The 13,627-nt window shown below is 45.9% G+C and overlaps 1 protein-coding gene across 1 annotated transcript; it reads right to left on the reverse strand.

Moving 5' to 3' along the window:
* Nucleotides 1–157: 157 nt before the first annotated feature.
* LOC115550811 (ovochymase-2) lies at nt 158–13,381 on the reverse strand. The gene is made up of 17 exons (XM_030366137.1): nt 11,346–13,381; nt 10,891–11,063; nt 9,464–9,559; nt 9,166–9,344; nt 8,502–8,705; nt 7,894–8,078; nt 7,312–7,445; nt 6,379–6,531; nt 6,064–6,188; nt 5,685–5,778; nt 5,052–5,183; nt 4,753–4,843; nt 4,133–4,217; nt 2,380–3,398; nt 2,000–2,215; nt 798–984; nt 158–550 (listed from the first exon to the last, which is right to left on the reverse strand). Exons 1-14 carry the CDS (start codon nt 11,477–11,479, stop codon nt 3,126–3,128), a joined length of 2,058 nt encoding a protein of 685 aa, XP_030221997.1. The 5' UTR covers nt 11,480–13,381; the 3' UTR covers nt 158–550; nt 798–984; nt 2,000–2,215; nt 2,380–3,125.
* Nucleotides 13,382–13,627: the final 246 nt, after the last annotated feature.

The following is a 13,627-nucleotide window of genomic DNA, read 5'->3' on the forward strand; positions in this document are numbered from 1 at the left end:
ATCTTACCTTTTATGTTCCGTCTGTGGCATGTGTTCATGGCTTTGTAACTTACAACTCAGCATTTTGATCCAGATTGAGGGGGTATGGTTCTGATCAAATGCAATTCTGATTGATTCAACTTAGTAAAAGGATATTTCCTTGCAAAGAAACGAGAAATACAGTCAGACATTTTTTATTTACTAGATTCCAATAACCTGTTTTGGTGCCTTGATCACCAAGTAGTATGGAGAGCATGATAATATCAACGAAATAATAGAATCATTATAAATGAAACCAGGAAATAGAAGCATAAATAAAAGCAGCACATTTATTTTGTCCAGGTTTTACACTCATTGAACAGGAAAACCTATAACCTGGTGACATTGTCCACAATAATTACAAGCATGAAACTCCATGCAGACTAGTTGTTGTAATAGTCCAGCCCTGGGGATTCAGGTTCACTGTCCTCATCATCTGAACCTTTGCCCCCATCGTTGTTACTCCCCCTGGTGGCCTCGGCCTGCTGGTGACACAGACTCCTGAGCTCTGGATAGTGCTCTACCTACAGTACTGTCGCGCGCGCACGCACGCACGCACGCACGCACGCACGCACGCACGCACGCACGCACGCACGCACGCACGCACGCACACACGCACACACACACACACACACACACACACACACACACACACACACACACACACACACACACACACACACACAACTAATGCAGAAATATTGCCAAATATAAAGGACCAACACAGCATAAGTTGAATTTTTTTTTATTACATCAGTGAGTCTGGTTAGGCTACTGACCTCTGAGCTGGTCCTCTATCTGGTTTCTGAGTGCAGCCAGAGAGGTGAACCCAGCTGCAGCTGGCGTGTTGAGGCTACCACATGTTTCTCCCAGGGCTGCTTCCACATATGCCACACCGCTCAAAAGCCCCAGCAAAAGCCACCCAGAGGCCGCCCTCTGGCACACCAGGGCTGCACCGTAAGCCCACTGTGATGCCAAGAATACGACATGTTCAAGTTCAATAATTTCCTATATTTAATATTTTATTTCTATTTTTTACTATATTGCCTACTGACTCTACTTCCTGTTGAAGAGGAGGAAGACGACAATAAAGCTGTTAGATGTAACTTATTTAAAAAAAAAAAAAAAAAAAAAAAAACAGGTCATAACAGTACACTTCCAAAAAGTTTCGCAAGAGGGCGCAAACCATTTACATTATTGATAGGGGCTGCAACCACCACGAAGCTATCCCATTAAGTTTCACCAGAGGGCAGGCACTATGCAAATACCAAACATTTCATCGTTGCCGCTTTGAAACTGATCCACGCTTTGGGGCCAGTAGCCTAAAGCTCTGGCCTATAACAGTCTGGAGTAATCTATATACAGAATTGAATAAACTGAAGATTGATATATCATCTCTCTATGTGTCATGCGTCTAGTTGAGGAAGGAAAGAACTCCTCACCATACACAACGTTTGAGACTGGTACTGTGTGACACCGGACAGACACACTTCACAGCTTCACCAGCGTGGTGGCTAACGCATTGTGCAACATTTATTTTCATTGTTGTCTGGCAATAATACGCAGCGATGTTCCTCTGAGGGGGACCTGAGAGCATAGGTCATGTGTAAAGTATATAATGTATATAATAATATATCATATAATAACACGATAACACTGCAATATTTAGAGCTTGTAGAATATTTCAAGGTTATCATACGATAACTCAAAAACCCTGCAATATTTAGAGTTTATAGATGATTTCAAGGATTGTGTTTTGTTTAGCCCTTAGTGGAAAAGTCTGCTGTTGTGTGTTGGTTAAGCATCCTCTTAATGACATTAAACACATCATGTCCGTTCATGCAAGCTTTGGCTTCAAGTATCTGGGGGTGCCCATACCAGGTCATAAGGGGAAATTTGTTCAAAAAGACCAGTAAAATGCAAATGCCATTGTAACTGCGAATCTTTGGGTGTGAAACAAAAATTGTTGAGTGATCCTTACTTTCTAGTAGAATCCGCCCTGAGACGATGCACACCTGGGCAGGTAACCTGTCCTGGCTCCCATGATGCTCTTGCAGGCACGAGGCATGATCTGAGCATGCTCATTGAGAGGCAGGGGAGAGGCAAGCTGGAGCAGAGCAGCATTACAGCCCCAAGAGGAGGCATTGTATCTTGGGTCAGTTGGGTGTAGAATCACCACCCTGGCAACCAGGCTTCCCTGAGGGCATTACACAATAGAAAAACAGCCCATAGATATATCTTTCCGCATTTAACAGGCAAATGAGCATGTATTAACATGCTCATGCATGCCGAGAGCAAGTGAAAACAGACAGATAACTGTTGTTGTTAGGCTTGGTCGTGCATGCGGGCAGACACGCGTACCTGCTTTTGGGCTCCGGTGGTTTCCATGGCCAGCTTAGCCACGGACTCTGTGTCTCTAGAGTGTGTTAGAGATACAGCTACATGAATGTCTGGTAGAAGCTCTCTTTTATGGCAACTTCCAAAGCTAACACGACGATGTGTGTGTAGAAAAGAAGAGCACCCACAAGAATGGGTTATTTAAACAATGATTGAGAGAACCTTGAGGGAAAATAAAGGTTAAGAATGTGGAGCTAAAGGACAAACATCATGAACAATCATATGGAACGGAATGTGGACGATACTCAAACAAGTTGAATTTAGTATTTATTATCTAACATGATATCTTAAAAAAGGCTCAACACACTTTTCATTTGCTAGAATACATGATTTTGGCCTATCCCATTATCAGATATACAAATAGACCCTTTTCACAGAGGCATGAACACAGAGATGCCAATCATCATAGTCTTTGTTGGATCATTCGGATGTGTACCATGGCAACTGGAGTTAATTACCGAAACCTTTGTTGTTGCCCCCTAGTGTGTAAACCTCCTTAAAGGCTTAGGTTTTAATGATTACAGGGAATACCTCATCTGAAGAGATCACAGATAAATGCAAGTTTCTTACTTGTGTTTGCATGCCTGTACATGTGGTGTGTGTGTGTGTGTGTGTGTGTGTGTGTGTGTGTGTGTGTGTGTGTGTGTGTGTGTGTGTGTGTGTGTGTGTGTGTGTGTGTGTGTGTGTGTGTGTGTGTGTGTGTGTGTGTATTAAGAGCTTGGGATGTAAGGGTTACTGACAAGCCAGCGGTGCAGCGACCAGGGGCTGGGACCGACCAGGGCCTGGACAAGGACCCCAGTGCAGATTAGCTCAGTATCCAGGAGAAGGTGCACTATCCAGGGCAGAGCTCTATCCTCAGACGCCTCTTTCCCAACCATGGCTGTGAGGAGGTGTATTGCATTACCAGGCTCTGTCATGGATACTAATAAACAGAGCATGCACACACACACACACTCACAAATGCCCCCCCCCCCTCCACACACACACACACACACACACACACACACACATACAGAATCACTGCCCCACACACGCAAAGTTGAACAATAGTTCCAGATCAGTTCCTGATTGAGTAACAACCCTCAGAGAACCAGCTGTCTGTTTGACTCCGCAGCCCAGAGTCCAAAGGCTAGTCATCTAGGCTTAAGACGCTTTTCTTCTATTTTCTTCTTGTTTTTGTGTGCGTCACTGTGTGTTTTGTGTTTGTGCAAGTGTGTGTTTGTGTGTGTGCGTAAGGAATTCGACCAGAAGTTAGAATGGAGAATAGATTACCATTTGGGACCAGTGCATAGAGACTGACTGCTGTCTGTATACTCCTAACAGGCTTCCTCGGTTGTAAAGGTCAGTGTCAAATTTCCCAATGACACACTAATAGGTCTCTGGTATATGTTACTTTGAACGGTTAAAATAAAGCACTGATACACACACAGCGCTAACAATAATACGAAAGAAAAATAGAGATTTAAAAGCGAGGAAAGAGACAAAAATAAAACTAGTTTGAGGTTAATAGTTTCTAAAAAAGAGTTAAGATATTCTATGACCTAATAATCACTGAGTGGAAGACGGGTAATTCAACGTCTGCAGGACACAGACATGCGTAGTATCCATGTGTTCCAATGACAAAAACAGCCACTCCTATACATTTTATGGATGCGGGACAGGCAAGAAGCACACACACACACACGTCCAAACAGGACTGGGGCGAACCAGAACTTGCCGCTAGGCAAACGAGCGTCATGCAGGAATGCAGCTCATCGGCAAGTGGATTTTTTCCAGCGGGGGCCTCTGACACTCTGAAAAGTCTGTGTGCGAATTGCATTGTTTAGTTTGGGATGAGGATGCGCAGGCCAGATGCTGAATAGCAGCCAACTAACTGTATACTGCCTGAGGGGCAGTTTATGGGCTGATATTTTGGCAGTGATTCAGCAATGTGCTGGTGACTCAGTGAGATTCACCGGTTCAGGGGGGAAATAAGCGGTTCCCTGGTTGTTATGGTGCTAATGGCCCTGGGGTGGGTTTTTTTCCGAAAAAGAAAAGGGACGTTCAAGAAGAGAAGGGAGTATGTAAGCGTATGTAAGTTAGGAAATGAGCTGTGGAGCCAGTTTAAAAAAAAGAAAAAGGAAGGATTCAAAACCACCAGGTTTGTGTGCTCCGGGAACTAGCTGACAAATCGTCCCGGTTGTCCATCTGTCCACCGATCACGGGGCCTGTCTGTACGTCTGTCTGAAGGCCTGTCTGTACGTCCGTCTGTTGGTCTGTCTGTGAGTCCGTCTGTTGGCCTGTCTGTGAGTCCGTCTGTTGGTCTGTCCGTATGTCCGTCTGAAGGCCTGTCTTCACATCTGTCTGATGCCTGTCTGTGTGTCTGTCTGTTGGTCTGTCTGGTTGGGTTGCCATGCCGCTGTATCTGACCGCTCCTCGTTGTGCAGGTCTGCAGACAAACAGAGCAGTAAGGTTATCAAGGCCTGATGACACTGATTGGCCAACAGACAGCTCCCAGATTGGACAGGGGGTTGGACGATGGTGGAGGAACAGCCAATGGCGTGAGACCTACAGAGGACGAGAGGGGAGACACAGGAAAACAACCACACACGTAACACATACACACACACACAAAAAACAAACTTGAATTCCTTCACCTGCAAGGTGGATGAAGGCCAGCGATGCCCTGAAGCCTCTGTGTGTCAGCGTGGCGTCTGTGGTGAGCTTGAGCACCATGACCCGGTCGTAGGACAGCACGGAGGGAGGGACCCGAGGGCCACACAGAACCGCTGCAGAACAAACACTCTACTGCTTATCCAGCATATTGTATCAAGCCATTGAGTCTGCTAGGGCACACTGAGAGAGCGCAAGATATCATCGCGGGATGTTAAAGGTGACAGATTACACCACCAGCTGTGAGACGTCTTTTTTTTTTATCTGCCTCTTCTGACATCACTAGTGGCCGTGTCTACCTAGATGTTTAATGGATAGATCAGTCTACCAGCCTACCTAGTGGAGTGTAGCAAACGTTGCTCATCTATCCGTCATACATCTAGGTGGACACACCCACCCACCTATGCTGTCAGAAGTGGCAGATTTTCAAAACGCCCGGTCAGACCTGGTGGTATAATATGTCACCTTTAACGGATAATACTGAGATATTAGTCGTCGTATTCACTCATATTTTCCAAGTCGATTGGTTTGAACATGTTTCTCATTGGTCCACACCTTTCAATGCGATGAGGTATTCAATTGTAGTGATGTAACCTATAGCAACACATTGATCTCACCGAGTCGATCCACACCTGCTACGTCTCCCAGGACAACGAGGGAATCGTAGAGACAGCCGTCAGACTCCTCCAGGTCAAAGTCAGTAAAGTCCAGCTGGGAAGGCCAAATAAACCAATGATCTCCAGGCCTTTCAGCACCACAACCCTACAGGAAACTCTTAATTTTTGTTTCCAACTTCTTTGTAATGCCCTGCAATGCGATATCAGATAATATAGTGATTGAGTCAACATTTTCCTCTTGACCCTGCAATTTTCAAGGAAAGTCCATGTTCAACTTCATAAATATCCCCCTCTGGGATTAATATAGTTGCACTTAATATTTTAAAGATAGCCATTGTGATAAGAGCTTACAGCATGTGTGCGTGTGTGTGTGAGTCACCTTGACAACATGACCCTGTGGAGCATAGATGACCCAGGTGAAGGTGAAGTTGTTACTGTAGTCATCTGGATAATTGGGGCTTTGCACAATACTCTGGTCGTCAACAACAACCACCATACCATACGCTGCATGCACAAAATAGCACAGTGATATACGTGGTTATTGTGTATGGGAACACCCAAATCCTTCATGAACCAATAATATGGGAACTCATTCACTGCTGGAAAACTGTCCTCAGAAAGAAGGGAATGAGAAAGAGAAATTGAGAGAGAGAGATTGAGAGAAAAGAAAAGAGAGAAAGAGAGAGGGCCTTACATTTGAAAACAGGTGGAAGGTGTCCCATCACAGCACGGTGGTGGATGACAAATCCACTTCCTGTTTTGCTAACGTCAGAGGAGAAGGAGAGTGTTGCACTCTGGGAGTTATTCAAAAGGACTGGGCCGAGTGGGACGTGTCCACAGTATATCCCTGGTGGGAAGTACAGTTCCCCAGAGAGAAGAACAGGAACCCAGGGGGGGAAGGACAATAAGAGATGCAGAGGGGAACAACATGTTATACTGATTACAGTTCAGAAATGTATATTTAAGCAATAGATCACGACAGGCTGTGGTATGTGCTCATTATACCACTGTTAAGGGGCGTTGTCCGGCCCCGACGCGCAGCGGAGGGCCGGCGACCCCCTTCACAGTGCTATAATGAGCACATACCACTGACTGAAGTGATCTATTGCTTTTATACAACGGTTACTATTATGGCAAAACGAAAGTCATAGAAAAAAAAAAAAAAAAAAAAAAGTCAAAGTAGCTGTTTTATTAAAGAATACAAAAAAGTAGTTCCTCATGGCTGCCTTCAAAATGCACGACGGTCGCTATGCAACACACTTTAGCGTCCCTCCGAGAGAAGGCTCGGCTAGAGCGGTTCGCCGGCAACTTATCCTATGGAGCAGTTCACTCACCGTGTGCCTAAGCTTTCGTTAGTCTCTCCATCGCCTTGCTCACTCCCGGAGTAACAACATTTACGCCCTCTCCATCATCAAACATATGTTTTACTTTGTAACTGTTTCTACTTCCAGGCGCAGAGTGATATGCAAACTTTCAAAAAATGATCGGGCGTCATAGCAGTGATGTATACGCTCATTATACAACAGTTAGGAACCAATCAGATCGCTGGATTTAGGCCCCCCGTTGTGTATATATATATATATATATATATATATATATATGTGCTCCTGTGCATGTGTAACCTCACCAACAGGCCCGTGGGTACCCACAGCCACAGTGAGTCGGTCAAAGAGACAACGGGAGTCATTCTCTAGGTCAAGATGGTGGAACTCCAACAGAATGCTGTAGCCTGGTGGAGCATGGATGGTCCACGTGCAAAACCTGAGAGAGAGAGAGAGAGAGAGAGAGAGAGAGAGAGAGAGAGAGAGAGAGAGAGAGAGAGAGAGAGAGAGAGAGAGAGAGAGAGAGAGAGAGAGATTATCTCAGCTAGTTTAATACTATTTAATTATCTTAATTATCGAGCAGTTTACTTCATAGTCATGGCCTACTTGAGTCGCTCTTGATATAACGGCTGACTTCAAGACAAAACAGGTCATAATACTCCCACAGCTCCACCCTTCGTGTTGGCAACAGGAGGGCACAGAAGCACTGGCATTTCCTGTTGGTCAGGTTTCATCTAAAAAGTAACATCTTTGTAACTTTACAGTGTTAAATGAGCATAGCTCATAGTGTTTGTCTTCCTCAGTGACACTCTGGCCCTGAGGTGTGTAACTCTCTTGGTGATTCTATGCTGAGTTTGTTCTAACGCTAGGGTTAGGCTGGGACCCACTCGTTGTTGCTATAGTGATGACAAGGAAGGGCAGGGTTTCTGATGATCCCTAAACTGTCAGCTACAGGCCCGTCTCTCACCCCACAGCTCCGGAGGCCTGGAACACACACACACACACACACACACACACACACACACACACACACACACACACACACACACACACACACGAACACACACACACACACACACACACACACACACACACACACACACACACACACACACACACACACACACAATATATATAAACAAATGGTTTTGGCACTTTCCACAATGTTTGCAGAACATTGTACTTTCTAAATGAATAAAAGAACAAACTCTTTCTTGACTTGTTTGACCAACAGCTAACACAGTTGATACATTTTTAAAAAACATTGAACCAGTAGGACTTTTTGTGCTTTTCCCATACAAACACATTCACTACGACAACCATGAAGCGACGTGGTGTAGATAAACCTGCCTTACACCCCATCACCATGCTCAGACTAACACTGCACAGGCTCCTCCTACTGCATTGGGAATAGGGTTTGGCTAAACGGGGTGAAGGTTGTTCCTGCGCCTGTCCCCTAGAGACCCCTAACAGAGCAGCCCCCCGCCGCCCGTCACCTGCCTGCTCTCAGCGTGCGGCGGATCCAGGGCAGCAGCAGCCTGACGTCAGTGAACACGCCGGGGGAGCCCCGGTGCGCGGGCGGCCGGCTCCGGTTGCTTCCCCAGCTCCGTCCGCAGCCCTTCCCCCAGGAGGCCACGCCCACGGCTGCCCAGCGGCCGCCGCCCTGCGCACGGCACCCCAAGGGGCCTCCGGAGTCCCCCTGGGGCCAGGAGGGAGAACCATGGAGAGTGAACAGAAGAGGAGGAGGAGGAGGAGGAGGAGGGAGAACCATGGAGGGTGGAAAGAAGAAGAGGAGGAGGAGGACAGGGAGGAAGGAGAACCATGGCGGGTGAAAAGAAGAGGAGGAGGAGGAGGAGGAGGAGGAGGAGGAGGGAGAACCATGGAGGGTGAAAAGAAGAAGAGGAGGAGGAGGAGGAGGAGGAGGAGGAGGAGGAGGAGGAGGAGGAGGGAGCCCGTGAGGGAGGACTGCAGGCGTAGGAAGAGTGCTTTTGTGTTGGATAGGTATTTATTGTGAATTTGCAAATATCCTTCATGGATGACCATGTCTTTTTCAATCAACCAGTCAATCTATCAGTAATTAATAAGGAACAATGGCCCTTAATTATACAAAAAAATATCCATTTGTCTAACCCTCACGAGGTGTTGTTTTGTTAGACTACCTGACATGCATCCTTCCCTCCTCTTTCAGGCCCAGCACAGAGTACGGTGAAGGCGGGCTGAGGCTGGCCTGCTGCCTGGTACTGCAAGGCGGTCCTGACCGTGTCCAGGACATGCTTACACCTGGCCTGATCCACCAGGTCCAACCGGACCTCTCTCAGAACCGCAGCCACGCGCCCCCCTGTCACCGGGCAAGGAATGAGAAGTTACTAATGTACAGGGGACTAAAGAATAGAGTGGGAAAATCAAATCAAGTGATCAGGTCATTTGGTATTAGGCGATTCTTTTGAGACCTCTTACTTTCTCTCACCCTGCCCCAACCAGCCATCATGCAGCTGGCTGGAGATGTGAAGCTCTCCTCGGGTAAAGGCAAACAGATTGGCTGGACATGGGCTCCTAAAAAAATTAAATTATAATATCTTTATTTAAAAACAATGGTTTACAAAGTGCTTTGACATAATACATTTAGGAAGACATTTAGAAAGAGAATAGAAAGAATAAAAAGACGGCATAATTTAAAAGTTACTGATTCTGCAAGCTTTATCTCCGCAGGGAGGTCGTTCCAAAGCCGAGGCGCCCTGGTGAAAAAGGCCCGATCACCTGTAGTCTTGAGCCTCATCCCTGGAACAGTAAGGAGGGCCTCACCCGCGGACCTAAGGCTATGAGAGGCTCGTACGGGGTCTGCATGTCTGTTATGTACTCAGGGGCTAAACCTTGACGAGCCTTAAAAGTGATCAATAAAATCTTAAAATCGATTCTAAAACAGACAGGGAGCCAGTGCAAAGAAGCTAAGACACGAATGATGTGATGTCATCTGTTAAAACCAGTGAGAAGCCTATCTGCTGAATTTTGAACCAACAGGAGGCGGGAGAGTGATTTTTGGTTGATGCCGTTTACGATGCAGTAATCTAGATGCGAGAATATGAGGGCATGAATTACATTTTCGAGGTCGGGTTGTGATAAAAAAATATATATTTTAGAAATGGTTCTGATGTGGAGAAAACAGGACTGTACAACCCTGTACAAGTCTGAATCTAAAATGACACCTATGTTTCTGGCAGTGGGCTTGATATTGCTGGATAATGGGCCGAGACTGATGGGACTGGTGATGGTGGTCGGTGGGTTGAACAGTATTATTTCAGATTTGGAGTTGAAAAGTTGGAGGAAGTTATGGGCCATCCAGCGGTTCTCGTCTACGAGGCAGTCTAAAACAGCAGCTAGGCTTCTCGGATCGTTGGGTCACAGCGGGAGGTATATCTTTGTGTCGTCAGCATAGCAGTGAAAAGAAACATTTGTGCCGCTGGATAAGTTGGCCGAGAGGGAGCATATATATTGAAATAAAATAGGACCTAAAATGGAACCCTGCGGTACACCATAGGCTAGTTGGGTTGGAGAGGAAGAGTGGCTGCCGATGGTGACCGCACAGGTTCTGTTAGAAAGATAAGAATTCAACCAACCAAACGACATGACTAGCAATAAACAACACAGTGGATTAATTTAAAAGGACAAGGATATCCAAGTAAAAGTGAAGGAATTTCATCCACAACAAGGATTTATAACTATATTTTTATCACAGATAAATTAAATATTATATTATATGTTAGACATTTTATTTTATTAATGAACCTGCTAGACTGTATACCGAAAAAGAGTAATATCAGAGCCTGTCTACTCAGACATTCTCTGGTAACATGTAATGTGTGTGGCACAGAGGAAGAGGAACGTGCCCAGCTGAATGTGGCCCTCTAGCTCCACCAGGGCGATGTCGTAGCTCATGGGGGCGGCGTGGTGGAACCTCTCGTGGACGGATATGTTCTTGATGAGGAAGGCCTGCTCCTCTTCATCACGTGATCCTTGATCATACTCTCCCACCACGGCTGTGATGCCAGCGAGGGTGTTTCTTTATCAGCGTGCAGAGAGGGAGAGGAAGAGGAAGAGAGAGAGAGAGGAAGAGGAAGAGAGAGAGAGAGGAAGAGGAAGAGGAAGAGAGAGAGAGAGAGAGAGAGAGAGAGAGAGAGAGAGAGAGAGAGAGAGAGAGAGAGAGAGAGAGAGAGATTCCATGTAACACAAGTCTCAGTTCTTGACATAGGATGAGTTTATGAATACATTGACATTGAACTCTGATCAGGTTGAAATGAGATGAGGAGAGAGTGCATCCAGGCGTGGATCAGGTGAGGTGTACCTGGAGGTGGAGGAGAAGCAGTGGGCCGCGGTCATCAGCCAGCTGTCTGTAAGGACGGCCGCACCACAGAAATGAGATCCTTTCATCTTCAGCGAGACCTGAGGGATGACCAGCACACAATTCCTCAATGTCATGGGAGCGAGGCGATTGGTTGATATTCTATGGAAAAGTAACAATTACCTGATTAGAACATGTCCATACGTTATAAAATGCACGTACTGCGTACAAAACAGTATGGTCACAGTATATGGTAGTAGTGCATTTGACACCATTATACTTGTTCAATATGCTACACAATGAAACAAAGGACCAGATGTAGTTGACAATAAACGCAGCTCGAAGAAAAGGGAGAAGCTCAGAAGCGAGGTTGACTCACCAGCCAGGGATGTGATCCGTAGCGGGCCTCTGTCCCACCGACAACCCTCAGCGCCTGGTCCATGGGGCTCCGGCCCTCAGGAGCCCCACATTTAAGAGCTGGGTAGGAGCCTGCTAGTTAACGGAGCTTCATCGGTACACCTCAGCGTGCATTATGTAGACACAGATACAACATCCGTCCCTGTCATTTTATTTTTATTTCACACACACACACACACACACACACACACACACACACACACACACACACACACACACACACACACACACACACACACACACACACACACACACACACACACACACACACGAGTTGTATCCATTGAATGATATACCTGTATTTGTAGGATATTCTTCGCCCATGTCCAGGCAGAAACAGAGGGATATCAGAGCACTGTAGACCTTCATAGCAAACGCGTGCATTGTTGCTACTAGGCCAGAGCAGGAGGATGTGTGAGCGAATGCAGTGGGAGAATGAGGATGCCTCTTTAACAAGCCAGTGAAACTGAATGATGGGGAGTGTGGAATGTGGGCAGAGATCTTATTAGTGTCAAAACAACATATTATCCCAACGTTTTACCCACATTTACTGATGGTCCATGAAAAACACACAAATTCCTCCTCAATAAGTTTACTATGTCCTTATCTGATTTAATTACATTTGGGACATGAAGATAACAAGGGCAAATGCAAAGACCCATGTTGCCAAAAAACAGTAAAATATTGAGGGAGGAAAACAGGAAGTAGAGTATAACACCTAAGCAAAAGGCTGTAAACTATACGGGAACAATGCCAGTTCCTGTGTTCCACACTGTTATTTCCCAAAATCAGACAAGCAGAAAACACAGCGACCTACCTTCAGTTGTGTTTGATGAACAGTGGGCGCATTAGTGTGAGTGAGAACTGCACATTTAGCCTTGATGGATATTCTAAAATAGTTTGATATGAAACAAAGTAACTGAGTGGCCCTTGAGTTCAACAGTTAAACTGGTGTAACCTTGTGTTCTGTGAGCTACTTTACGCTGTAAAGTAACAACACATCACTTCTCTAACATTAGTGGAGGTGTGAGTACGGATGTCAGAGATATATCAGTCCAAAGTATGTGTTCAACAGACTTCCCACTTGAAGTCAAAGGGTTTTATTTTATTCGGGAAAGTTTGATCGTCAAATAGAAAACACACACACACACACACACACACACACACACACACACACACACACACACACACACACACACACACACACACACACACACACACACACACACACACACAGTGTGTAGTCTGTTATCTGCTCAAATGTTGGCCATATATGTCAGAGCATTAGCCCAGTCTTCAGTCTTTCTTTCTAAAAAGTATTCTCATAATTCACACAGCAGGTGAGATAGATCACCCAACACCATACCCAGAAGAACAAAACCTGATACTCTCCAACGTAAACATCTGTGGGCATCATTAACAGAAGCAATCCAGCAATTAAGCTTAAGGGACTTCTGGGAGATTACGTGTTGTCTAACATCACCATAGCAGCAGGGACACCGCCCAGCTAAATCCTTGTAAGCCTGCGGGTTCCTGTTGATGCTAGGCAGCAAGGCCAGCACCACCAGGCACCACAGTGGTGACTCAGTTCCTTTCAGGGCTTCCTGGCTGCAGTTGTCTCAGATATAGGGAGGCTTCAGAGACAGAACCCTGAACTAGTAGACATTGTCGAGTAGCAACCAGAATGAAGGTGCAAAGTAAAAGGGGTAGGATAAGCCAGGCACCGTGACTGTGGACTAAGTGCTGCTGTTTTTATTGATCTCTCCAAGGCATTGGATATGGTTGACCAGGGGCCTGTATTACGAAGCTCGATTAGAGGGTTAGCGAGGTATGCTGAGCGCAAAGCCTGGGTTAGCTGGACCACGAAA

The sequence above is a fragment of the Gadus morhua genome, chromosome 9 (assembly GCF_902167405.1).
Source record: "Gadus morhua chromosome 9, gadMor3.0, whole genome shotgun sequence".
Lineage (NCBI taxonomy): Eukaryota > Metazoa > Chordata > Actinopteri > Gadiformes > Gadidae > Gadus > Gadus morhua.

Excerpts from the sequence above, each read along its gene's own strand:
- LOC115550811 (XM_030366137.1), bottom strand. The coding sequence starts at position 11,479 with ATGACATTGAGGAATTGTGTGCTGGTCATCCCTCAGGTCTCGCTGAAG. Across the intron at positions 6,189-6,378 it reads CCTTCCACCTGTTTTCAAAT|CGTATGGTATGGTGGTTGTT; the intron begins GTAAGGCCCTCT and ends TTGTGCATGCAG. Across the intron at positions 3,399-4,132 it reads TGACGCTCGTTTGCCTAGCG|GTGTGTGGAGGGGGGGGGGG; the intron begins GCAAGTTCTGGT and ends GTGTGTGTGTGT.